At 38.1% G+C, this 27,168-nt stretch overlaps 2 protein-coding genes across 4 annotated transcripts in view; one reads left to right on the top strand and one right to left on the bottom strand.

Annotated features, from left to right (window-relative positions):
* The window catches only part of LOC139963339 (TNF receptor-associated factor 2-like), a 41,706-nt gene extending 31,592 nt beyond the window's left edge, over window positions 1-10,114 (top strand). The window contains exons 5-6 of one of the 2 annotated variants that reach the window (XR_011791558.1): window positions 1,725-5,362; window positions 5,851-10,114. Coding sequence is in view for 1 of the 2 variants with exons in the window: in XM_071963985.1 (XP_071820086.1) it covers window positions 1,725-2,495 (771 nt within the window). In the remaining variant the exon portion in view is untranslated. Of the gene's footprint in view, window positions 1-1,724 lie in introns of both variants that reach the window. The other variant, XM_071963985.1, reaches the window with a different exon arrangement.
* A 3,815-nt stretch (window positions 10,115-13,929) lies between these two features.
* Window positions 13,930-21,889, bottom strand: LOC139963368 (uncharacterized). 2 transcript variants are annotated; one of them, XM_071964051.1, is made up of 7 exons: window positions 21,619-21,889; window positions 20,354-21,373; window positions 19,430-19,568; window positions 18,290-18,454; window positions 17,959-18,107; window positions 16,757-16,857; window positions 13,930-16,158 (listed from the first exon to the last, which is right to left on the bottom strand). In XM_071964051.1, exons 1-7 carry the CDS (start codon window positions 21,743-21,745, stop codon window positions 15,934-15,936), a joined length of 1,926 nt encoding a protein of 641 aa, XP_071820152.1. In that variant the 5' UTR covers window positions 21,746-21,889; the 3' UTR covers window positions 13,930-15,933. The 2 variants fall into 2 exon arrangements, with proteins under 2 accessions (XP_071820152.1, XP_071820153.1); XM_071964052.1 differs by having other exon boundaries at window positions 20,960-21,373; window positions 21,619-21,888.
* Between the last annotated feature and the right edge of the window lie 5,279 nt (window positions 21,890-27,168).

The following is a 27,168-nucleotide window of genomic DNA, read 5'->3' as shown; positions in this document are numbered from 1 at the left end:
TGTGTAAAGTTATACAAGGTCAAAGTTAATTTTCAGACATTTAATGCAATAACTCCCAGGGCCAAGGTGTAACAAGGTTGATATTTTGGGACAAGTTGCAAATGGTATAGAGGAATATTTTCAAACTTAACGGTCATGTGATCCGAGGTCATCAAAGGTCAATTAATGTTAAGAAACTAGTATTTTGGGTGAGAAAATGGGCAAAGAAAAAAATGTTTGAATTTTTACAGTTTTGATGCTATATTCACGTCTCACCAATCAAAAATGTCAATAGGTGTACCCCAGGTGACCTTTGTGTGTGAAGTTATATGAGGTCAAAGTTAATTTTCAGACATTTAGTGCAATAATTCCCAGTTCCAAGGTGTGACACAGTTGATATTTTGGGACAAGTTGCAAATGGTATAGGGGAATATTTTCAAACTTAACGGTCATGTGATCCGAGGTCACCAAAGGTCAATTAATGATAAAAAACTAGTATTTTTGCGATAACTTGAGAATGAATTGTCCGTTAGGGTTGGGAGTTGCTTCAATGTAATCCAATTGTCGACCCGCATCTGGGTGACCCTTGACCTCAATTTGACCTCTGGTGACCTTTTCATGTTTTGGGGATTTTTACAGTTTCGATGCTATTTTCAGATGTCAAAGGTACCTTCTGATCATAAATGTCAATGGGTTGACCCCTGTGTGACCTTCGTGTGCGGAGTTATACGAGGTCAAAGTTAATTTTCAGACATTTAATGCAATAACTCTCAGTTCCAAGGTGTGACACAGTTGATATTTTGGGACAAGTTGCAAATGGTATAGGGGAATATTTTCAAACTTAACGGTCATGTGATCCGAGGTCACCAAAGGTCAATTAATGATAAAAAACTAGTATTTTTGTGATAACTTGAGAACGAACTGTCCGTTAAGGTTGGGAGTTGCTTCAATGTAATCCAGTTGTCGACCCGCATCTGGGTGATCCTTGACCTCAATTTGACCTCTGGTGACCTTTTCGTGTTTTGGGGATTTTTACAGTTTCGATGCTATTTTCAGATGTCAAAGGTGCCTTCTGATCATAAATGTCAATAGGTTGACCCCCGTGTGACCTTCGTGTGCGAAGTTATACGAGGTCAAAGTTAAAAAATATTAATGAGGTCACAGGTCAAACGTGAAAAACTTCCAAGTTGCAATAACTTGGCTACTTTTTATTGGAATTTCGTCAAACTTGGTATGATATTGGTAGATAGTCTCCACACACTGATGTGTGTTGCAATTGATATCATGCATGTTTATAGGGGGGGGGGCCTAGCATTATTTCGTTATGAAAAGTTTGTATGCACAATAACTCAACAAGGGAATGACCAATCATTACCATACTTGGTGAGTGGGTGGCCCATAGTAAGTAGATTAACCCTGTTGATTTTGGTGCTCATTTCATGAATATTAATGAGGTCATGGGGTCAAACGTGAAATACTCCAAATTGCAATTACTTGGCTAAGTACTAGTCAGAATTTCGTCAAACTTGGTATGATGATAATGGTAGATAGTCTTCACACACTGATGTGTGTTGCAATTGATATCAGAGCTTAGCATTACTTTGGCAACAAAAGTTTGTGAGCATAAATTAATGTTGTTGTATTAGGGCTTTGTTAGAAATTTCCCTATGAATGGAACTAATGAACAGCAGCAAGGAACCATGAAATGTTTTCATTCTGGTTTTCTTTTTGATTTTGTCATGCAGCATCTGACACTCTCGTCCAAAGACCAGCACGTCCAACAAGAGTTGAAGCACATTCTCGAGAAATACGGTAAAGCCATCGTAGTCCAAGGCGAAAAGTCAAAGTATTTCATAGAAATGGTCGAGAGGGTGATAGACATCAGCGAGGTATCGGCAAGGGAGACGAAGCAGCTGGACGAGCACGTGAAACGGCTGGCAGAGGAGCTGCGGAACAAGGAGATCAACATACAACAGCTCCAAGCCACCATCTCAGTGCAAGAAACAGAGCTCTCCCGACTTCAGATGGATCTCTCACGCTTGGAACGAACTTCCTACGACGGCATCTTAATGTTAGAGATCAAGGATTACTCCAGGAAGAAGACTGAAGCTCAGAATGGCCCCACTTCATTCTACACCGATGCATTCTACACGGACAAATATGGATACAAGATGTGCGCACGCATTTATCTGAACGGCGACGGGGTAGGCAAGGGCACCCATTTGTCAATTTTCTTTGCGATCAAGAAAGGTCCCTACGATAGCTATCTGAAATGGCCGTTTCAGCGCCGAGTGACTTTCACGTTGCTCAATCAGGAGGGCAAGGAGGACATCAGTGATTCCTTTCGTCCAGACACGACCAGTTCCTCCTTCCAGAAGCCCAGACGAGATATGAATATTGCTTCCGGCTGTCCGATGTTCGCTTCTCATTCAGTGTTAGAGAACCCTCGAGAAGGGTTCTTGAGAAGTAACACCATATGCATAAAGGTCATAGTTGACCCCCCACCATCTCGTTGAAATGGTTATCTGTTGATTTCATTGGTGGTGGTGGTAATGGTGTCCCACCTGGCCAGGTTGAAATCGTGATCTGTCATTGAGACATTTTATGGTTAAGACTGCACATTCTCGCTAGAAGATTTATACAGCTCTATCCAGCCTCATTATAATAATAAAAATAATAATAAAAAGACAGAGAAATCAAAGGAATAAAAAATCTATGTAAAATACGAACACAAAAAACTAAAATCACGAGAAGACTATAAAATAGACCAAAACCTATAAAAAACAAAACAAAGGATAAGCACATAAAATAGAATTGTACAAAAGTAAAAGTCTGTCCATGTTTCTGTCAAGCACACTATGGAACTTTCCCAAACTCTGTGCAAGTGAAGTTTTATTTGGATTTAAGGAAGATATCATTTATGGATGAAATGTACCTACAGAATGGAACGAGATACAAAGATACAAATGCATCCTAAAGTTAGGATGATAAAACAAGATGTTTCTGTCAAGCACACTATGGAACTTTCCCAAACTCTGTGCAAGTGAAGTTTTATTTGGATTGAAGGAAGATTTCATTTATGGATGAAATGTACCTACAGAATGGAACGAGATACAAAGATACAAATGCATCCTAAAGTTAGGAAGATGAAATGAGATGTTTCTGTCAAGCACACTATGGAACTTTCCCAAACTCTGTGCAAGTGAAGTTTTATTTGGATTTAAGGAAGATTTCATTTATGGATGAAATGTACCTACAGAATGGAACAAGATACAAAGATACAAATGCATCCATAAGTTAGGAAGATGAAACCTGTGATAGATTTTCTGTTTAAAATCGTGATGAGCATTGTCAGTTGCTGATTATTTTCAGTGTGTCCAGATAATACTTTCTTTTCACTAATTTGTGATGCTGATGCCATGTTATATATCACTGATTTGCAGGAAGGAAATATTTTCAAAAGAGAATCAAACATTTCTTGGAAAGTTTCTTTCTAAGTCTGATGAATTATCAAATGTTTCCTTACAAACCTTTATCTGCTCCCTATGAATAATTTTACTGTCATTGAGAAGACTAACAGGTGTGACCAGAAGGAGATCAAGTACAGTATGTCTGGCTCCCAAAAGGGGTATTTCTTTCAAAAGGTGCCGCAAAAAGGTTTTCATATTTTGTGACTGAAACCTTGACTTTCCTGCAAAAAGTCCAAGTTTTCCCCGTACCTGTTTCTTCAGCCTATTGTGTGACCCATTAGATCTGCATGCTTCGGTCAACCATATTTGGATGACTAGCCCCACAAGTCCTCAGAAATACACGCATGAAACAAGAATCCGTGGATACGAATTTATAGTTCGTCGATACCAATTCCAATTCGTGTCTTCAAACTACTAGTTCGTTGAAACATATGCCGTTAACAGTTTGTAGGAAAGCAATTGATAATTTATCAGAAGGTGACAAATAGTTCATGGAAAATGTAATAGTTTGTCTGAGAGAATTCTTTCTTTCTTTTTTTATTCGAGAAAGAAATTGCGGAAAGAGGTACAGCTGCATTTTTGAAGCAGCTTCAGTTATTGTTTCCGCTTCTAGGTTTTTGGTTTCACCTACACTCATATCCACTGCAGTCATATATATATTGTTGAAGTTTGTAATAACTGCTATGTTAATCTTTGTACAAACATAATCCTTTGTAGGGCAACTTGTTTATATATATATTGATAATACGTTTGCTGATCTTGTAGTGTGAATGACCTGTATTGAGCAAAAGGATTATTATTGGTGGAGGTCAGAGGTCGTCAAGGTCAAACTGTATAGTGCTTACATATAGACATGCTACTTAAGACCTTCAAATATAAATCTTTATTTTTCCTCATGCTCAATATGTTATGTGTCATATTAAGTATACTATCAACCATTGATTTTTGGTCAAATGTTATTTGAAGGTATGAGACCTGAAAACTGAGGAAGTAAAAACCAAACCATTTCTGCGTAATTAATTATATTTTTCTATTCAAATCCAAATCCAATTCTTTCCTCATGCTCAATATGTTATGTGTCATATTTAGCAGACTATCATCTATTGATTTTTGGTCAAATTTTATTTGAAGGGTATGAAACTTGAAAAGGAAGTACTAAAAACCAAACTATTTCAGCTGAATAATTTCTATTTTTTTTATTCAAATACAACATTGAGCCTTAAAGGAGACACAAACCCTACCATCCTAATTGGTCATTCTGATTGAGATCACTGTCATAAATAACTTCACCAAACAGCTAAGTAAAAATCTTATTCCATTTGGTAGATATCATGGATTTAATTCAGCACACCCAAGACTGAGGACTTGGTCAAGTCTAAAATATGACATCAGCGAGCCACGTGTGCTTCATTCGTTTGTAAAGTTCTTCTTTGTTTTTGACAAAGTTTATTTTTTGTAATGGAGATGGGTTTAGCTGAATTTAAAATAACCAATCGGGTTCTTCACTCGACCTAATGATTACATTGCGTCAACACTGTTCTCATTCTACCCCGAAAAAAAGGAAAAGAAAAGTATAAACTGTTTCAGACTCTAGTGACATTATGACATCACAGATAGATCTAGAAACGAGAGCTCCAAGACAAGACCTATTTAGCCAGGAAATCTCCCAACAGAATGATATCTTAGCTGTTGTTTTGGGAGAGTTTATATCCATCACAAAGATCTCTGTCATATAAGCCAAAGATGATGGATGGGTTTGTGTCCCCCTTTAAAGTCCCTCTTATGATTTTGGTTAATCATTGAATCTTTTAGTGCAATTTGTCATATCAGGTAAGGCCTAAGATAAGTATCAGGGGGCTGTGTGGTGATGCTACACTTATGAGTGTATTGAAATATTGTGTATATTGTATCAGGTATAAACTCATTGGTGCTCTGCTGATCGGTATATTAGTACTGATCAGTTTGAGAGCGTGGTGGCCAATTGGCTAAGGCATCGGACTCATGATCCAAGGATTGCTGGTTCAATTCCTGCCCACAGTAGTTCTTTACGTTGTGTCCTTGGGCAAGATGCTTTATCTCACTTGCCTCTCTCCACCCAGGGATATTAAATGTGTACCTATGCGGTAACTTGTCATTGGGCGCAGTATATAAGTACTGCCAACTGCTGCCAGGAGTAATATAACGTCTGTAAAGCACTTTAAGACCTATTGCTGGTATAGAGCGCTATATAAAAAGCAATTATTATTATGTATACTTAGGCTGTGTGGTGAGAACTACACTTACGAGTGTATTGAAATATTGTGTATATTGTATCACGTATAAACTCATTGTAGGTAAACTTAGGCTGTGTGGTGAGAACTACACTTACGAGTGTATTGAAATATTGCATACATTGTATCAGGTATAAACTCATTGGTGCTCTCCTGATTGGTATCCACACAGCTCCTCTTTCCTGTTATCAGATCAAATTTAGAGGTGAAACTCTTCATTGCTCCTGTTTCTCATAAGTTGTTTGAAGATCTTCAGGGAGAGATATAATATAAGTAAAGAAATAATGCCATATTCATAGACGTTTAGTGCCATACAGAGAAAAGTATTTTGAAATCGTTCTAACCAAAGTAATTATTCATTCTGAAATGCTGTAATGTATGCTATTACTTGGTTGTTAATTTGTTTTTTGATTTTGGTATGACTTATTCTTTACATGTGTTGTGTTAGGAGAGTGGGGTAAGTAAGGGAAGTATACCGTAGTCCCTACACTATAGAGCATACAGATCTAATGGGTCACACAATAATAGGCTAAGTTTAAACTTGGACTTTTTGCAGGGAAGTCAGGGCAGCTGTCTGAAGGAATTAATTATTGGGACGTTGGATTGATAGCTATTAAATATAAAATCTTTTCTCTGTATGGCACTAATGAGGTTTGTTAATTCTACCTACCAAGCTCAGGTTCAAAATTTTCTAGGAGATGTAAAATTACCTTTTCCATTCACTGCTGACTTACAGTAAAAGGATATCGTATATATATATATATCTGTGACTTGAGTCTAAGTATGAGCAGATTCCACAGTTTAATGCAAAAAGGTTCAACAATATACAATGATGATGTCAAACCTTATGATGATGATGTCAATCCTTACGGCGATGATGTCAAAACATACGACCATGATGTTAATCCATGATGATGATGTAAATCCTTACGATGATGATGATGATTATGTAAATATATATATACAATGATTTATTGGATTAAAGGATGATTATTATTACAACTCAGTAGTGTTTATTTGCTTACTAGATAATTGTGTAAAGCTATTGGAAACTCGATATATATTATAATGTCTGGTATTTCTTGTCAGGAATGAAAAGATTAGGAATGGAGAGGTTTCCTGGTTACAAAAGTATTGAATCATAAGTTTGTTGTGTACACAGTTATTTTTTTTATTTTTTTGCTTTCTTCGTTAGAATTGTTTTCTCTGTATTATTTTATTATACACTGGTTATAAGAATTCTCAAGTGATTGGTTTGATTATAGTATAAATGCTACCAAATGCATGGTGTTAATAATTATCCAGTTAACCAAAATCTGCTGTAAATTATGATGTCGAACCTAATGATGATGATGTAAATCCTTACAATGATGATGATGTAGATTATTGATTATTGGATGATTATGATTGCAACTCAGTAGAGTTTATTTTACTAGATATTTGTGTAAAGCTATTGGAAACTCCGACATAGATTATCATTTTTGGTATGTCTTGTCAGGAATGAAAATATGAGGAAAGGTTTGGTTTCCAGGTTTTTCAAAAAGTATTGAATTATAAGTTTGTTGCTTATACAATTTTTTTTGTTGCTTTTCTTTGTTAGAAATTTTTCTCCGTATTATTTTATTATACGTTGTTGTTTTGTTCTATATTATCTTTATCTTATTTGGTATTTTGATGTATATACTTGAGTAAACTTGCATCATTGGAAAAGGTAAATTAGAGTTTAAAGGAATTCTCAAGTGATTGGTTTGATCGCAGTATAAATTCTACCAAATGCTTGGTGTTAATAATATTTTAGTTAAGCAAAAGCTGCTGTAAATCATGATGGTAAGTGGTTTAATAGTGAAGTTTTATTTGGATTTATAGGAAAGATATCAGTTATGAATGAAATGCTCTCACAGAATAGAACAAGATAAAAAGAAATGAATGAACCTTAAAATTAGGAAGATACAATTTGTTGTAATAGAAAGCATCGTACAGCAGAGGTGAAGCAGTAGAGGGCTTCATAGGGGCATATCCCATCTTTAACAACCCCCCCCCCTCCCCAACCCATCTGGCATGAACTATTCGATGATGTACATGAAACAACCTTGATAATGCAAACAGTAAACATTGGTTGCTTCTTTTTTTTCCTTTTCTTTGTTTTTAGCCATCATTTATTGTCAAATCTTTTGCCATAATAACAAATTTATATAAAAACATATATATGACACTAAATAACTGTTTGATTACAACTATTCAATATTCAAAGAGCATAGCAAAATTACTAAAAGTGTCTCTTAGGAGATTGTATGATAGAGGTACTCCATGTTTACCAACTTGTTTTCTCAACTTGTAACAGAAATTTTAATTTATACAAAAATTTGTTAACGTTGGGAATGCTCAAAGTTACTTTCTTCTGGAATACCGTATATAGTATTTGATATGAAAGAATAAAGATTCAACTACGGCGGTCATAAGGTGACATCCGAGATGTAGAGTTGACATGTTAGCATAACACGGCATCTCGACAAAATTAGGAATTTTTGTCGAGATACCGACTTACGCTAACTTGACATCTCGCTAAAATTTGTCAAAATGTCGAGTTGACATGTTACGCCTAACTCGGCATCTCGACAAAATTTTGATTTTTGTCGAGATACCGACTTTCGCTAACTTGACATCTCGGTATAATTTGTCTAATTGTCGAGTTGACATGTTACACCTTACTCGGCATCTCGACAAAATTTTGATTTTTGTCGAGATACCGACTTTCGCTAACTTGACATCTCGGTATAATTTGTCTAATTGTCGAGTTGACATGTTACACCTAACTCGGCATCTCGACAAAATTTTGATTTTTGTCGAGATACCGACTTTCGCTAACTTGACATCTCGGTAAAATTGGTTTCAAATGTCGAGTTGACATGAAAAACCTAACTCGGCATCTTGACAAAATTTTGATTTTTGTCGAGATACCGACTTTCGCTAACTTGACATCTCGGTATAATTTGTCTAATTGTCGAGTTGACATGTTACACCTAACTCGGCATCTCGACAAAATTTTGATTTTTGTCGAGATACCGACTTTCGCTAACTTGACATCTCGGTATAATTTGTCTAATTGTCGAGTTGACATGTTACGCCTAACTCGGCATCTCGACAAAATTTTGATTTTTGTCGAGATACCGACTTTCGCTAACTTGACATCTCGGTAAAATTGGTTCCAAATGTCGAGTTGACATGAAAAACCTAACTCGGCATCTCGACAAAATTTTGATTTTTGTCGAGATACCGACTTTCGCTAACTCGACATCTCGGTATAATTTGTCTAATTGTCGAGTTACCATGTTACACCTAACTCGGCATCTCGACAAAATTTTGATTTTTGTCGAGATACCGACTTTCGCTAACTTGACATCTCGGTAAAATTTGTCTAATTGTCGAGTTGACATGTTACACCTAACTCGGCATCTCGACAAAATTTTGATTTTTGTCGAGATACCGAGTTAGGTGAAACATGTCAACTCGACATTTGGAACAAATTTTACCGAGATGTCAAGTTAGCGTAAGTCGGTATCTCGACAAAAATTCATTATTTTGTCGAGATGCCATGTTTTGCTAACATGGTAACTCTACATCTCGGATGTCACCTTATGACCGCCGTATTCAACGGATGCTTCAATAATAGTTGATACCGAAAAAAAATATCCGACTTGGAAAAAATAAAGTTTCTAACATTAGTTGCTATTACAAAATATAAAGTACTTCTAAGAGGGAGCATGCATCTTTTGGAAGCTTTGTACACAAGTGAACAGTGAACAGTTATAACATATCTCAAGATGTGTACCTAACTTGTGGCATGAAACATTTGTTCTTTATTTTCTATTGGTGAGCATTGTCAGTTGCTGATTATGAGTGGTATGTTCATTAATTTGTCTTCTCTATACGAGATTTTGGAGATGAAAGTAAAATTGTCAAAAGATGCAGTTTTTCTAGCATTTATGATGTTATTGTATCCTAAAAGCAAGTCAATCGCTGACTATGGAGGTAAGTTTAAACTTCTGAGATACCATTCTTTAGTAAAGGTAAGTTGTTAGTGAATTCCAGTTTTGGTGAGGTGTTATCAGCTGCTTATTATTCTTATAATAGTTTCATTACTTCTTTTATTTCACTGTCAAAGATTTTGCAGAAAGACTGAAAATATTTCCTTGTAGATGGTGCTTCCTTTCAATTTATTCTATGGAAATTTAACAAGTTAATCACTTACTTAGTTTTGTCTTAATTCCACAAAGGTAAGTTGCCAAATGTCATACAGTTTCTATCATTTTGCCTGTTAGCTTTCAACAGAATTTTGAGCTCGGGATATGCATTTAGAGTTCAAATAAACATGATCATTTGATAATTATAAATTCATTATTGTTTGTATTCTCATTTTTTAAGTCAATTGTTTTGGTATTATAAAGGACAACATTTAAAGAATGTCTCATTAATTGAACTTGACATTCATAACAAGGGCATCAGATCAGGGGATTATAGCCTACTTCTTGGTTCAGTGGGGTTTGGGAAATATATGATCAATTTATACCCTACTTCTGTCATCGTTGTACCAATATCCTCCTCTGTTACCCTCCTTTAGCCGATGCACGTCTCAATACATCTCCACCCCCCTCCCCTCACACACCCTTATTGTCATACTTAAACCTCACTTTTTTGTGGCAGTTAAAGCACCAACAACCTTAAGATTGTAAAAAGAAAATTAGTACTTTTGATGGTAAGTTTACTTCTGTTATTGATGTACCCTTCCACTAAACTGCCCTCCTCTAGCCAAGACATATCTCGTTACACTCTATAATTCCCGTTCCAGTGATAAACCACTATTGATGATCAATAATGACTGATAGAATGTTATTTTCTCACTCGCCTACCACCCCACCTCTCCCCCCGCTACAGCCCTCCTGATTGGTAGGCTGTTGTAATTACCGATGTGCCGCTAGTATAGATATAGAATGTGCACTAGTTTTGAAGATGCAAAACGGCATCTGGTCTGGCAAAGAACTGGCCCACATTTTTCATGGACAGGTGGGATCCACGGAGGGAGGATTTTATCTCTTCTGATTTTGTTTGGCACAAAAACAGCTGCAAATATAATTTTGCTCAAACAAGTCACATAGTGCCATGGGATTTTTTTATTTTTTATTTCACACACAGACACTCCTTGCTTTTTACAGATGTTTGCTTATGTAATGTTATGTGACAAGGGCGTAGGAACCGGGGGCGCCAGCCCCCCCCCCCAGTAAAAAATGTGGAGGGGCGGAAGTATCATTCCGACCCCCCCCCCCGCTTCGCAAGTCAAAAAACCCCTTTTTCATTTCCAAATGAGAAAAAAAATCTCATTTGGAGCACCAAATTGCATCTAAGGCCTGCTGAAAATACAAAATTAAGTTTACAAAATGGAGTGGGTGTTGAAGTGTGCTATATTGCACCAAATTGCATCTGAGGCTACCTGGAAATGCAAAAAATTACAAAGGGGCGGGGGATACCCCCTCCCCTTAGACCCCTCCCCCAGGCCGGCCATCAGTCTTCAGCCCCACCACTCAAAAGTACCTTCCTATGCCACTGTTATGTGATGGTAGAAAGCTCGGTATATTCTCCTCCGATATTTCTCCTCACCCACTCCTTTCGAAACATTCTGTGCCATCAGTGACAAGGAGACCATGATCCCACCCACCCCTCCCTCCCTCAATCGTCAGTTGGGGAATTGGTTCTATATCGTTCAGTAGGGGAAGAATGAGGTTCCTCCTCCTCCGGGAGCACTACATTCCTCTTTTGAACCTCACACAGAGGTAAGCTCATATTATGTTTATCGTCTCCGTTGTTGTTGTCAATGCTAATCAGGAGCTCGGAGGAAAGGTCGACTGAACATAAATATGATTTAAATATTAATGGAATTAAATTTACTGTTGAATAATGGAGTATCAAGTAGACATTGTATATGACGTGACGTCATAACGTCAATAACGCTAATAAGTAGCCCGTAGCTTTGACTGACAATAAGCTCACTGAGTTCTGACCAACCTGTTAGGCCTTGCTTTCACTTTTCACAAAAGAAACAATTGATATAGGACCAATATCAAGACCCTATAGGGTTGTTGGCCTTTACAGAAGGACTATTAACCACGTATCCGGCAAGAATTGTCAAATAGCTTTGGTACTCGGATAGATCTTCACGACATACATGACACTGAACTACGATATAACTGGTATCCGTTCCAATAGAACCCTTTCCTCACCCCACTCCCACCCTACTATACCACCCTACTCCCACCCTACTATCACCTTACTGCCCCCCCCCCCCCATCAGCAGTGGATGTTCGAGTTCATTCGCTGGACCACGTCCGTGTAAACGAATGCTGGGTGTTCGTCCAACGATTCTTGGGAGAAAGACCAAGTGCCATTACTATTAATAGAGGATAAAATTATAATTAAATAGCTACAATATATTACATTTTACGCTTGAATGATTGCTTCCTCTGACGTCACAACCATAATTTACATCTTTGTGTAGGTCAAGAGTAACCCAGAAGTCCCACCACGGTCGGCTCGATTACGTCATTCTCTTTTAAGCAGCCTCTAATTTGCATTACAATAATATACCATTGTTATTGTTACAAAGTTATTAGGACTGAATCTCCCAAATTATTTGAGGAATTCCATTGATCTGCTTGAATCTGTTTCATTCATAAAGTAACCAATGATTATACTCTTTGTAAGCATCAATAAGCCTATGCATATATCCTATGTACAGTATATACGGCACATCCAGATATCTGTGTTATGTAGTACCGTATTTTTCACATTTTTCAACAATCCCTGTAAGGGAAAAAGGGAGAAAAGGGGAGTAGATAAAGACATATTGGCCCCTCATGTTCAGGTCCTATACATGATGACTACGAGAGCTCCATGGAAGCATGAAAGGACCCATGGATAGATAGATGGATGGGCGGTTCGATCGACTAAACGTGGTTTACGTCATGTAAGTTCCCATCATACATAGTATTTTTAATATATTGTAAGTATTGCAGCTCGTTTTTCCATATGAACATGTGTTATCCTATTATAATATATAGTCTATACGTTGGTAGGCCTAATGGGCCCCAAAGTCAGTATGGAAAGTTTTTCAGTGATATTTCCAGGTAATGAGGGCATAACATTCTTTTAACACGGCATTATGTAGGTTATTCAATGTTTTACAATCGTATAGAAGGTCTAGCAGAGGCATATTCGACAATCCTGAAAATGATAAGATTAAGGTACCGCACCTAATGTTAGAGTATGTTACCGTGAGTTGAATTGTACGTAGCAGGAACAGTGACAACTTTCCATGAAAGGTAACTTAAATAATATAGCACTGCGTTATGAAATCTGTGAGACAGTTTGGGTTATTCCTGAATTGCCCCACTGTGGACACGTAAGATTTTGTAATGAATTATTCGGTATAAATGTGGGCAGGCTAATAGAAACAAATACTGCGGTACTCTAAATATGCCTCAGAATGCGTCCTTTGATTTCTTAATTATATCTGGGGGCCGGGGAACGCAATACATCCATACAATGGGTCGCATTCAACGACCCTATACAGCCACACTCCTCATTCGCCTACAGCCACACCTACAGCCCGTCCCGTCCACGCCCCTGCTTATATCAGACGGGACAGCATGTGGTAGCCTCCGCCTCCCCACCCTCCCACCTATGAAATCATGTGCATGTCACGTACAGACAATATGGCGCTCTTTGGGAATCTATATCACACTATGGCACGGGGACATAAGTAAGAGCAATATCCAGTATTTACCGGGGTAACAGTTCCCATTTTTGGGCATATATAGCTATTGAGTTCCTCGATCGACAGATTTGTGTCATGAACGCCATATAGGCTACACACCCCAATGTGTGTGTGTGTGTGTGCTTTGCTCCGTACATAGTGTGAGTCCACCCCGTGTCCCACCCTGGCTGGAATGTTAAAACGGTTAAATAAATCATATGAAATTTGTTATACATCCCTTCATATAGAGGGTTCGGTATACATCCAAGATGTTACCGGATGCATTGTTTTAGGGTAACTATATTTCTTTTTGTTGCGCATGGGGTGGCCAGGGGTTGTATGGGCAGCCCGGTATTCCCCTTCCCCTGAAAGTGGTCTTTCTAATAACGCATAAACTTTGGACAAGTTGTTGTTGTTATTGACTTTCTTGCTATATATTTATACAGTAGTCAAAACAAAAGTTAAAACAAAGGAATACAGTCGATAGCACTTTAACATATTCTTGATTAGACTAAACATGGTAATGTCAGCCAACTCGCCCCATCAAATTATGATCTTGAAGCGTACACTGTAGACTATACAGTCCTGCGGATATTGACACCATGAGTTGAGTCATGACTCGAGACCGCACCAGTTTTTGACAATGCAGCAACTAAAGCGGTGTAACAAATCTGAAAATGACTGCCAGCAAAAATAGACTATAGTGTAACGACCCCCCCCCCCTCACCCTCGTACCCAGTGAACTAATGACTATAGACACGTTTTTGCGTTTTAATAGCTTGCCCTCCCAACTGATTGTACCAGTTTACAAGAATTACTCTTCACAAAACAAACAAACTTGATGCTGACAAAAAACCAGTAATGATAATCAATTCAGCTGTCTGGATTTAAGATGTTGTAGCCTGGTTTGTATAGCACTTAAAATGATGGAATAGCCTATGCATATTCATATATAATGGAATGGAAATTTCTGGATGAGGCTGAGAGGCCTACCAACATTCTTTGACAACTGAGATTATGAAACTTTCGGTTTACCCTCGTGCCGTGAGGTGCATAGGAAAGAATACCATGCCATGAACACATGCGCAAAGCATAGGAATTAATGCAAAGAGATAATTATCTGCTTAAAGAGGTCGGTCACCTCGAATATCTAGGACCGATGGAGGAGAGGACTCCCCAGTGCATTTATCCTTTCTCTCTAGCTCTCTCCGCACCACCTGACAATGCGAAAATGTATTTTTCGTTGCTATATAGTCTAGCCTAGAGTAACAGAGTTACGGCATCTGTTAGATTGGAAGCCTTGCTCATAACTCCACATGTCCAATGTCCTTGCTATGTAACTAAGAGGATAAAGTTTGAAAACAGAAATTGATGATATATATTTGAAAATATTGGTCATTAATTAAAATGAGACCGATTTCCTCCAAAATATTTTCCGCATATCTTACATCTGCTAGAAAATTCTTAAAAGGCCATGTACATCGATAAGCTATGATAATATATTTGTAAAATACATGTCCAAATCATTATATTAGGTATAGCTAGATATTCAAGGGGCGGGGCTTGCCTATGGGTTAAGAGGGGGTGTTCCTAGATTGTTTAGTGCCAATTGGCGGCATTTTTTTTCTCTCATGACGAAGTTTTCACTTAGGTGCAAGCCATTCATCTTGCGAGGAGGGTGTGGATTTTCATAACGTCCACACGCGAGACGGTTCAATATTGTATCAGGCTTTCCCCTCTTATATTTCATAACCTGCTTCATCCCGACCTCAAACGTACTTCTAATACGCTGCATGCATTCCGCCCCATACATTCATTGGTTGTTTTCCTATACCGTACGACACATGGTTGCGGCGAAGAAATGAGACTAGAAAGCATGCAGGGACAAAGGTTCGGAATTGATCTGACGAGCCACATTGAATTTTTATTCAATCCACAGGCTTCAATCTATCAATCTGTTACGTTGAAATATATACTATCGCAGGTAGTCCCCGTAGTTAGGCCTTTCTACCAAATCCACAAAGAATACGTATTTCATATCTTTCTTTACCAAAAGGTTTTGCAGGCCTCATATAATGGGGTTGCCGCAATTGCCCACATGAATGTGTAAAACGAGAAGAACGATCACTTCTCAGGTTCAGGTTGTAACTAATTTAATCAAAGTCAAAACATCAGAACAGTCTGTACGGGCTTTGGTAGAGTTTGAAGTAAATTTAGTGTTAATTGACACTGTAGAACAGGTTAGCAACGAAGAGCGCTCCAAAGACACAAGTTTTATCAATATTGTTTTTGCCCCTATCTTTTGTCATCAATTGTTGTAATTGTACGAAAAAAATATTTTGGGTTTTGAGAGTAATTCCTAATTCTCCATTTTGTGAGTATGCAAATTAACCAGCAACCACATATATCGTTAGGGCAGAGAATGTTCGAGTAGAAACTCGGCCATTTCTCTTGTCCGTAATTTTAATGGCATTTTAAACTGGGCCCTTGAGGCTGAGCTGTTGGCTAGGATGTATTCTTTAAGTTCAGTAAACGCCCCTTCCTTGGTTAAGTAGACCGTCGGTGTAGTGATTTGCTTAGTGTTGTTGAAAACGCGATAAAACTCGTGACGTTCGTAGAGATTTTTCTGGATCACCTAAAAGTTAAAAATAAAAACAAAACTGTGAATTCAAACTCAGGAAAACTTTAATGTGTAAAACACAAGAAGCGGCTCTGTACTTCCATTAAGCATTATGTAAATAGAAAATTGTATGTTTTATTCATGAAAGTAAATTTAACGCATAACATCTTAGCAGCTGTTATCCACCTCTTACTTTTACACAAATGTTATCAAATTACATAAAATGTATGGGTAAGCAGATTTCCATGTATTGACTACAGACAACCATGGAGCTTTTACCATGGAGCTATTCGGTAATAGCTCCATGGGACAACAAACGAACGTTACGTCGGCCAACTGGTGCCTACTTTGGAAGACAATGAACCGTGTTGACCATTCGTCCGTTTGCGGAATAGCTTTACCGTACAAGGACTAAATAGGAAACCTTTACGGATCTGAAAGGAAACCTGAAATAATGGGGACAATGTTTGACCATTCAGAATTGATATGTGTGCACACTTTTCCGAAGCAAAACAAAACACTACAAGGAATGGATTTGATGAAACTAAAGAACATTGTCACTCATATATAATAAATGTTGATAAACAGTAAAGTTGACACTAGAGTCGCTTACCTCAGCCAATATCTCCGTGTTCAAGTCATCAGGTAATTCGTCTCCGAAATTAGACTTTAACTCCAGGAAGAACACGTAATATAGTCCTAGCTTCTGTGAATCTGTGAAAGAAAATGTCAGCCACTAAAACTGTGTTGCCTTCGTCACACACTTGCTCGTTGATCCTATGACGTTATAATGGGAAATTAAATTTGAAAGGGATTCGTAAAACAGGCCACAAGAATACATGCGGAGCATGACCTACAAACTGAACTGTCCAGCCCTAATATGAAGGGAGGGGGTGGGGCGGTAGGGTGGTGGAGGGACGTGGGATGCTTATTAGAAGCCAAGTAACCTTGTATGACTACTGGTGCCGAAAGGTTCGGGCGTTTTCCCACAATGCTGTTCGTTTGCCAAGACAAGTGTGTTTGGCTATAAGCACCGAGCAGGCCTTTGCCACAACAGGTGCGTTTCCAATAACGTGTGTTAGTCCCAACGAGTGATGTTGTCGACATCAATGAGTTTGACACAATCAATTAGTTTGCCGGAACTGTGTTTGCCAGGACCAGTATTTGCTTCAGTTCAACTTCTTGTGCAAAAACGTGTCACTTTAACTGTTGTTATCTCGAAAAGGGTACACAAGAATTAAATGTAATGTTAGCCGGACTATGATGTCCGACGCCATATTTTCCACCTACGTTGTTCTCGTAACTAGTTCTCATCTTTACTGTGGTATTATTTCTCTTTTGGTCTTTACTATCCATATATTAACTACAATCGGAACTTCATCGAACTTCAGACAAAAGGAAAGCGGTGACGTCATGCCAAATCCGGCATATAATACTGTTGGATTCTGCTGAGACGACATTAAATCTTTAACTGAAATTGAAGTGATAATACCTAACTTGTGGTAAATAGCATTGGCAGGGGCAAACGGACACGTTGAGGCCAACTCACTGCTTATTGAACACATACCTGTCGTGGCAATCTCCCGAGCCTATCAGCTTCCATATATAAATCAGTGATAAAATTACTTTAACAATATAAAGACGACAGGAAGTGCATTTCAAGAGTCATAATTATACATTGTTACAGTCTCTGTGTAAGGTGACTGTGGCTGAGAGTAGATCAAGTCGTTAGGCTGTCGTGGCCAGGCTTACATATCTTCGGTGATTTTTCTTGGTCAGTGCTGATGTTTTATTCTATTAAACCGATTTACTTACTTTTCTGCTCCGGGACGAGACCCTTCTCTGCGCAGGTGTAATGTTTCATCTCAACTTGATCCTTCCACGGATTGAGGGCAACAGACAATGAATCGTGAATTACGTGCTGGTCAACCTTTTCCCCAACTAAGTTTAAGATACTCGCTTTTCTGTTATAAAAGTAAGAAACATCGAAAGCATCGATATAATAAGATAATATCAGGTTTGATGTACTACGTATTCTCTTACGGTCTTTTCTGCTTTCGAAGGGGAAGGGTGGGGTGGGCGCTCGTTCACCTCCTTGACAATTGCACACTCACTTCTAACTGCAGCACAGAAACGCAGTTCTTACCGGTAGAGGAATGAAATTTTCGGGCTGTTTTGGTAGAATCCCGTGACCTTTACGAGGTCCCCAAATCGATAACGGTAAAAACCATATTTCTGGCTGAGAACGAGCTCGTATTTCTGGCCAACTTCAACCTCATCTACGAAGTAAGTCTTTGGATTCGGCTTGTCCCTGAAAACGAAAATAACATCAACCAAAAATTACCTTGTAATCATATGAAATACGTTGCTCGACAACACCGAGACAAGAGAGTTAACGGTCTAGTGGTTCATTTTCATATTCATATAATTTAAACTTTTTTTTTAAATGACCGGTGCCTTCTTCATAAAAGGATTAGGTTCACAAAAGATATAAACACAGACGGGGCTTTTTTTTTGTATAATACTAACTGGGGTCTTTGCCCAGAATACCTTCAACATATTTATACTTATTTTGAAGGGGAGTAAACGGCTTATTAGCAAAATAATATCTCATTAGTTCTTAGCTTTTAACCGATTTTGCTTTTATTTGTTCTTGAAAATGTTCTACGTTCAACAGTTCACCCTCATATTGATATAATCATATTGCTCACAAAGGTCTCTATCCATTAATATCCCATAAGAGCCACATATGGATCTGCCCAATATAGTAAGAAATCGCCCAATAAGGCAGACAAGAGGTCTGTATGCGCAATGACGTCAGAGATGGTTGCATCACAAGAAGGTGAGCCTTAATTAAATCAAATGGAACCCTCCCAAACGTGATATATATTTGGAAGGAGAATTTTGTGATAGGTTTCGTTTGTGAGGACCGTTTTGGACAACACGGTTTGGATTGGTTGTAAAGTCACAGTATAGCTTGCTTCCAACGGAGAGAATCAACCTCCATCTATACCTCAGTTGAGCTGTCATCTACGGGTACAAAACTCATTGTGGTCCGCAAGAATAATTAGGTGACCACTCGTTATTCAGAAGAGTGATGTATTGCCCCCCCCCCCCCAACATCATGACATTTTGTGCGCCTTCTAGCGTTTGAAAGAGTTTAAATTACTATTGTACCCCCAGAACTGACTGTATCAAAATGGTTTGTTTCCTCTAGCCAATTCGGTTATATTTTTTATATTTGCAATTAAATTAATCTGAATGAAATAATAGAACTACTTAGTACATGTCTTCCTCTTTGATGAATTCGAACACATTTTCTGTCAAATTGAGGGCGTACTCCGACGTTCCATCTTCGAAAGGCCACAGGTTAAGTCCCATAAACGCCTCTGAAGAGATATACATAGCTGAGTATATTTCAATACCTGTGAAAGGAGCAACATGAAATATTTGATGTTGTGTAACAAGGAACTGCCAAGTTCGGTATAGCCTGGCATTAATCTCATTAATGTTGTGTTGTGACATTGGTCATGCATCATCATGAACAAGTGACCCAGGCCCGTGGAGGGGACAATGGGTTTTCCCCCTGCCTGGCCTCCGCCGTGCAGACTGCTCAGCCCCTCCCCTCACATATGTGCATTCATAATATGTGCGGAACTTCTAGGACAGGAGTATTACGCCCCTCCATTAATTGTTTGAGTCCCTCCAACAGTTCCTGCATTACGGTCCTGTTGATGATGACAGTCCTGCTGGTAGTGGAGTCGCAACAGGGAGCTGCATGCTAAGGACTCCCCGCAAAAGAGCTACTTGGCATTTAAAGGTGTCTATTATCTGGATGTTTTATTCAGTTTTTATGAACGCCGATATTGATTTCATTCCTATCTATACCGGTCTCATATACATATGCACTTAAGTCTACCTTGCACTCTACCTTCTACCTTGCACTGTGCCCCCAATGAAATTGAGTATTGGTCACTGTCCTCTTCCAAATCTCCGTGTATACATTTACAAAATGACATCACTCAGGTGAGACTTTTAAACTAGTTTATCTCCCACAAAGAAGAGGATTTATCTTAGCTGTTTAGGGTAGTTGTTCTTTCCCAAAATCTCTGTCATTTAAATTAAAGATGATGTCTGGGTTTGTTTCTTTTTAAGTTGAATAAAAAAAATTGAAGTAAGGATAATAGACTTGAAGTAAGGATAGACTTACCTTTACCAAAGCTCGACTTCATGTAACTTCGAATACCGATGTTATCAATAACAGAAATGACTTGAACATTTGGCCAAAGTCTCTTAATGATACCATCGAATCCTGTCTCGCATTCTTCTTTGACCTTCATTGCCCTTTCATGGTCCCCAGATCCCAGGGCCCTCGTCAAAGTCGCCCTCATTTGAGGGGATAGTTTTAGGTCCTGGTGAAGCGTGCCTTTCGAAAGATCATGAACTAATTTTGGCCAATTTGTTTCCAAAAACTTCATGAGGTCAATCAAAATGCTAGCAAAAGTTATGTAAGCCGACCCCAACTGTTCTTCTCTCAAAGCAAATAAGAGATGTACGTAAAAGGCTTCGTACACTGTATCAATCAGGAAACCATCACTGGGAGTTGTATAATCGACCTTACCTTTCATCATATGCTTCTCCAAAGCTGTTGCCGGAGCTTTGGTTATACCACACTCACTTTGTTTGATCTCTGCGTTGACATGCAGTCTAAGAAATGACTGCATTGGCTGCATATCGGGAAACATTTCATGTTGAAAGGCACCTAGAAGAATTAAAAAATTGTCAACAAGATTTTCGTCTTGTGGGATCATTTTACCTGTCCCAGTGGTCCCACTCGTCAATATAAGACGAGACACCTTTTCCGCGGTCAAGACATCCTTTTCACCTTTAGACAATCGATTAATAAATCGCCTGTAATGGTCGTAATCAGTAATCGGGTGTTTTTGACGAAGATCTTCCAAGGAATGGATTTCACCAAGTCTAAACTGATATCCGTAGTCCGTGTTTTTGTTTTTCTTGATGATCTTCTGTAAGAGAAGTTCCTGGGCCTCTCTTGGATTTTTGCAAGCAGCTCTGAACTTCTTCAACATCCGGGAACCTACGTAAAGGCGGTGATACTTTACGATAAAATGATGTAACGCAGAGAGGAGGGTGTGATGTTTGGAGGTACGTCGGGTTGAGATGAAGATCAACGCACAACCTGACAGAATGCCAATAAGAGCAAGCAACCCTGAAAGATAATCAATAAAAGTCATTTACCGTACCTGTCCACTGACCATTGTACCTTGTATCTTGTTAGTTGCATGGTATAGTATACAAGATTAAAGGTGCTTTTAGAAAGGAGGGGTGCGGCCATGCGGTCGTTGGAACATACTCCCGTGTAAGGGAGGGTGTCTGGAGGTCCTCCCCAAAGGAAGAATATAGAATTGAAGACGCCAAATAGTGTATCACTTATAAGAATGAATGGTAACATACCAGTGACGAGATACAACACACACGAGTGTATCGAGGGTCCCATGTGACTCCAGCAGGCACAGAGTTTCACCGTTACAAGGAATGAAATGATAAAGATGACACCAGCAAACAAAAACTTCACTGCCATTGTTAGTGTATGATAGGTTTAGTATTATATCAAGATGCTCGGTACACTGTAAAGAACAAGTATGTTATGGAACAAACTGTACACGCCCGTTAGTTGACTCCTTGTATTTAAGTAGCCTACCGCTTAGCAAACAATCGTACTAGCCTGTTATGTACCGTATATAGTAATGTACACATTGTAAATTGCATACAGTTTCAACATGCAGGTACTTCTATTGTATCAGTATACAAATAATGAATGGATATGAGTGCAATGGTGCAAATATTTTATGAGTTGAAAGATGGAACAAATAACATCTTTCAACGAATGAAATATTTGCACTATTGCACGAATGGAAACCATCCATTATTTGTTTTATACAACATATTTAAAATGAATATTTGTATTATAGGCCTACGTGCAGGCCTAGGCTTATGTCTGATACAAAATACGGAAAAATATACAGCATAAGTGTACTCACATATACAGCGTATGTGCTCAAATATACAGCGCAGGTTTCTCTGCTCTCTTGAACAGACAGGTTTCTCTGCTCTCTATACCATTGAAAAAAGTGCTACCAAAAAAAGTATAACCCATGGTTCTATTTCATAGAGTGGAATAGAGCGGATTGTGCATGCAATCAAAGAGCAATTGACCAATCAAATGACCAGAATACAATTAGGTGTTGTATAATATACCAATTTTGAATGGTTATGAGTGCAATAGTGCAAATATTTCATGAGTTGAAAGATGTAATTTGTTCCATTCAACTAGGCGTAGCCCTGTTGAATGGAACAATTTACATCTTTCAACGAATGAAATATTTGCACTATTGCACGAATAGAAACCATCCATTATTTGTTTTATACAACATATTATATTAAGATGGGTAAAATGCACTCATGCAACAGATTGATTTGAACAGACAGGTTTCTCTGCTCTCTTACCATTGAAAAAAGTGCTACCAAAAAAGTATAACCCATAGTTCTATTTCATAGAGTGGAATAGAGCGGAATTTGCATGCAATCAACGAGCAATTGGCCAAACATATGACCAGAATACAATTAGGTTTTGTATAATACATCCTTTCTGGGTTGTGACAGTCATGGACAAAGGTTGGGGTGCTGATCATGTTTGGAGTTCTCTTTATTTGTAAGAACTGTATCTCGCTATTTTGGAGTGGCATTGTTTGCTTACATGACTTATTTGATTTTAGGCCGGGGTTACAGCCTATAAATGATAAAGTATGACAATGAATTGATCCTTTTCGTTAAGTATGTGATATCACGTGAGCTGTAAAAGCTTTACAAGAAATAGTTACAGAAGTTACAACAGGCAAGGAAAAATTAAACGATCAAAACACAATTATATATCTTGTATAATCTCATACGAGCCAAGGGCGTAGGATCGGGGGGGGGGGGGCAGTGAAAAATATAGGGTGGCGGAAGTATCATTCCGCCCCCCCCCCCCCCCGCTTCGCAAGTCAGAAAACCCCTTTTTCATTTCTCAATAAATGATAAAGTGTGAAGTGTGCTATATTGCACCAAATTGCATCTGAGGCCACCTGGAAATGCAAAAAAAATCCAGAGGGGAGGGGACACCCCCTTCACTTAGACCCCTCCCCAGGCCGCGAATTTTTTTTCCCAAACAGGTTTGCAATTACGGAGTTTTCAGCCAATCAGATTGCTCGTGTCGTCAGCATAAATAATAACCATCGCTTGGAAGTTCGAAGACATATACTGAGTTACACACTGACACTTGATTGAGTCTAGTTAAGGGGTTTCCCTTCAAACGCCCTAACTTTACTTTTAATGCTTGGATTACATGTTGACCTCACTTATGATACATATACGCTACATTCTATTTGGTTCGTGTTTACGTTATCTAAGATTCGTGAGCCGTTCTATTGAAATCAGAATTCGTTTCGTGGAATGGGTAGGCCTACACTAAAAGCAACTTCACGACGCGAGTTCAGGAGTCTTGAGTGAATATACGCAAAACAGTATAGTGTATAGTATGATATATTTCCGTCATTGCACTGTGTACAGAGTTATAATACATATAGGCCTACAGCGCATGTGTGATGTACCCTGTACGAAACTTTCACTGTGCGATTTTATCGCCGCCTTCACAGAAAACTTCGATCAAAGTAGATCATACAATACTAGTGTGCTAAATATGTCTAAACCAATTCCAAACATATCTAAATATATGTACGAAAAGCTACGGGTAATTTTGAACGGGTATATCTTCGTTGCAACAAATGGATGCAGAACCTCGAAGTGAAGGTTTCTATGGTGATGACGTAACTTTTCCGACCAATCATGAACGACTATTTACGCACACTTGCAAACCTGTTTGGGAAAAAAAAATTCGCCCCCAGGCCGGCCATCAGTCTTCAGCCCCCCCCCCCCCCACTCAAAAGTACCTTCCTACGCCACTGATACGAGCAGTTTTTAGAAGCCGTAGGTTTTGTCATGATCGACATTTAAAACCTTTTATTAGAGAAATTTTAGTTTATTGACCAACAGAATTACAATCGGGTTTTTTGTTGTCAAGTTTACCAGGAAAAAAAAAGATTATTTTTAGCGCAAAAGTTTCTGGGATTGTTACAAATAGAAAGTTAACCAGGAAAGATGTCTTGCCGTGACAAAATAATTGTCTACCAAAATTTAACAGCTCAGAGTTAAATTAGAATTTGAGGTAATATATAGCAGGTCTGGAAAAAGTGGCTCCATGGTTTCATTTTCTATATGAATAAAAAGTGCGGGAATCGGCTGTTTGGAGCACAATTGTGACCTGTTTGATCAGTATATGATACTTCGTCGAAGCTTGATAGCTTTAAGCTCCGGTTACAATTGGATATACAACCGTTTTCTTTATACTTTGGCCTTACTTATGGTAATCCCCCCACCCCCCCCCCCCTCCACATCCCACCTCAAACTTGGAAAAGGTTTGGTTGTGTAAAGAATAACATTAAATAATGAACCTATTGATTGATTGATTTATTTGTTTTATCACGTGAATATATACAATGTGTTAGGAAGTCCTCTAAAAAGCCTTCAGATGGTTTAACAAAGTAGTGGACTCCATGTAAAGAAAAGGAAAAGGTAAACTAAATATATAAGAAATTATGAACATGTTCAATTAATAAGATGCAATAATTTTTTGAATAAAGTTTCTTCTGAATGATTTTGCAGAAGGTTTATTTGTAATGTCGTCTGTTACAGAATTCCATGTTTTGATTGTACGTGCCCTTAGTGATAACATCCCCATTGTAGAATTATACCTGTTATAATGTACATTGCCTGAAAATCTGGTACTGTAATGATGAATATCACTGTTACATATTAAGTAGTCATTAAAAGCATTTGGTAACAGTCCATTTCATGCCTTATAAGCAAATGCAGCAAGGTTAACCCTAATAATGTCATCAGTTTTTAACAACTTAGAACGCTTAAAAAGAGGATTTGTGAGGTCCCGTGGTTTGGCATGTGTTATATGGCGGACTGCTCTCTTCTGTGTAATACAAATGGGATTCAGATTGGTGTACCAGACCATATGTTACAACAATACGTAATATGTGGCTGGATTAATGTCTGATAGAGAATCTTTAAAATGTGTTGTGGCAGATATTGCTTAAGCTTAGCTAAAACAACCGGTGTTTTTTGCAACTTTTTTACAGACAGTTGTAATGTGGTCACACCATTTAAGTTCATGATCTATATATACGCCTAAAAATCTAGTACTATTGACTTGTTGTAGTCGTTTACCACCCATAGTAATATCAGCATTCCATGTAAATTTTTTAGAAGTATTAAAAACTATATAGTTTATTTTATCAGTATTCAATGATAATTTGTTGTCAGCGAACCAGTCGCTGAACTTGTCTAATTCAGTTGATACTTCAATATGAGATAAAGTTCTCGATTGTGATACGAAATAAATATTTGTGTCGTCAGCAAACAAAACAACTTTAACTTTATCAGAAACATTGGTAATGTCATTGACATATAGGATAAAAAACAATGGACCAAGTATAGAGCCTTGTGGCACACCACATTGAATTCTCTCCGGTTGGGAATGAGCATTTTTGTAGGATGTATATTGGTAGCGGTTTGCTAAGTAACTGTCGATCCAATTTAGGGGGGTTCCTCTTATGCCGTAACGGTGTAATTTATTAAGCAGAATTGTGTGGTCTATTGTGTCAAAGGCCTTTGAGAGGTCCAGGAAAACCCCGACACAGGTACTATTTTTGTCAAGATTACTATACAAATTGTCAATGGCATCAGCTAGTGCTAGCTCAGTGGAGTGTTCAGGAATCCATACTGTTCCTGGCATAAAATGTTATATTTTGAAATAAAGTTAAAAATACGATTATACATAAGCCTTTCAACTATTTTAGAAAAACATGATAATAGTGATATAGGCCGATAATTTTCAAAGTTTTCTGAATCCCCTTTCTTAAAGACAGGGATGATCTTGGCAATTTTTAGCATATCAGGAAAAATACCGGTATTGAACGACAAATTGCAAATATGGGTTAATGGTTTGGTAATAAATAGGATAACTTGTCTTACAATACAAGGCTTAGAATCATCGTATCCAGCTTCTTTATCGGGTTTCATGCAAGAGTAGGCTGTTTTTAACAACTCCTCCTCACTGACAGGATGAGAAAACATGGAATGAGTGTTAACTCAATGTTCACAGATTCCTGTGATTTACGTTTGTGGTTGGTTTTACTTGCTAGTGATGGCCCCAGATTGACGAAAAAGTCATTAAATTTATTAGCAATATCATGGTCGGTGTTAATCTCTTTGTCACCATCATTGAAAGAAGAGGGATACGATGATTGTTTACGACCTTTATGGAGTAGTTGGTTAATGGTATCCCATGTGCCTTTAGGGTAACTCCTCGCATTATAAAATTTGTGGTTGAAATATAATTTTCTAGAAAATTTGATTACATGATTGAGCTTATTGCGATATTGAGAATAAATAGTTTTATTTACACAAGACGGGTTCTTAATATGTCTTTTAAATAGCTTATCTTTTCTTTTGATAGAAACTAGAATACCTGCACTAATCCACGGGTGTCTCTTTCGACGTCTCTTAGATTTGGTGACGCATTGCTCTGGAAAGCATTGATTATATATGGCATTGAAATTGTTATAAAAAATAGAATAGGCAATGTTTGCATCAGTTTGGGATGAAACATTTTCCCAAGAAGCATCTCGGATTGTTGAGAAGAAATTCTGTACATTTGTTTTGCAGTAGTTCCTTACATACATAGGGCCCCTTGCCTACTTTTGTGTATGGCAGTTTGGAGAAATATTGGATAATGGTCACAGAGATCGGTTACAAAGATACCAGTTATTAGTTTGCAGTCATCATTGGTTATAACATTATCTAAAAGAGTTGCAGACGTGCAACCCAAACGGGTAG

Source organism: Apostichopus japonicus, chromosome 22 (genome assembly GCF_037975245.1).
Source record: "Apostichopus japonicus isolate 1M-3 chromosome 22, ASM3797524v1, whole genome shotgun sequence".
Taxonomy (NCBI): Eukaryota; Metazoa; Echinodermata; class Holothuroidea; order Aspidochirotida; family Stichopodidae; genus Apostichopus; species Apostichopus japonicus.
The sequence above is the reverse complement of the archived record's forward strand: the minus strand, read 5'-3'. Positions and strand labels throughout refer to the sequence as shown.

Excerpts from the sequence above, each read along its gene's own strand:
- LOC139963368 (XM_071964051.1), bottom strand. The coding sequence starts at position 21,745 with ATGGCAGTGAAGTTTTTGTTTGCTGGTGTCATCTTTATCATTTCATTC. Across the intron at positions 18,455-19,429 it reads TTCATCAAAGAGGAAGACAT|GGACAAGCCGAATCCAAAGA; the intron begins GTACTAAGTAGT and ends TTTCGTTTTCAG. Across the intron at positions 16,159-16,756 it reads ACACGGAGATATTGGCTGAG|GTGATCCAGAAAAATCTCTA; the intron begins GTAAGCGACTCT and ends TTTAACTTTTAG.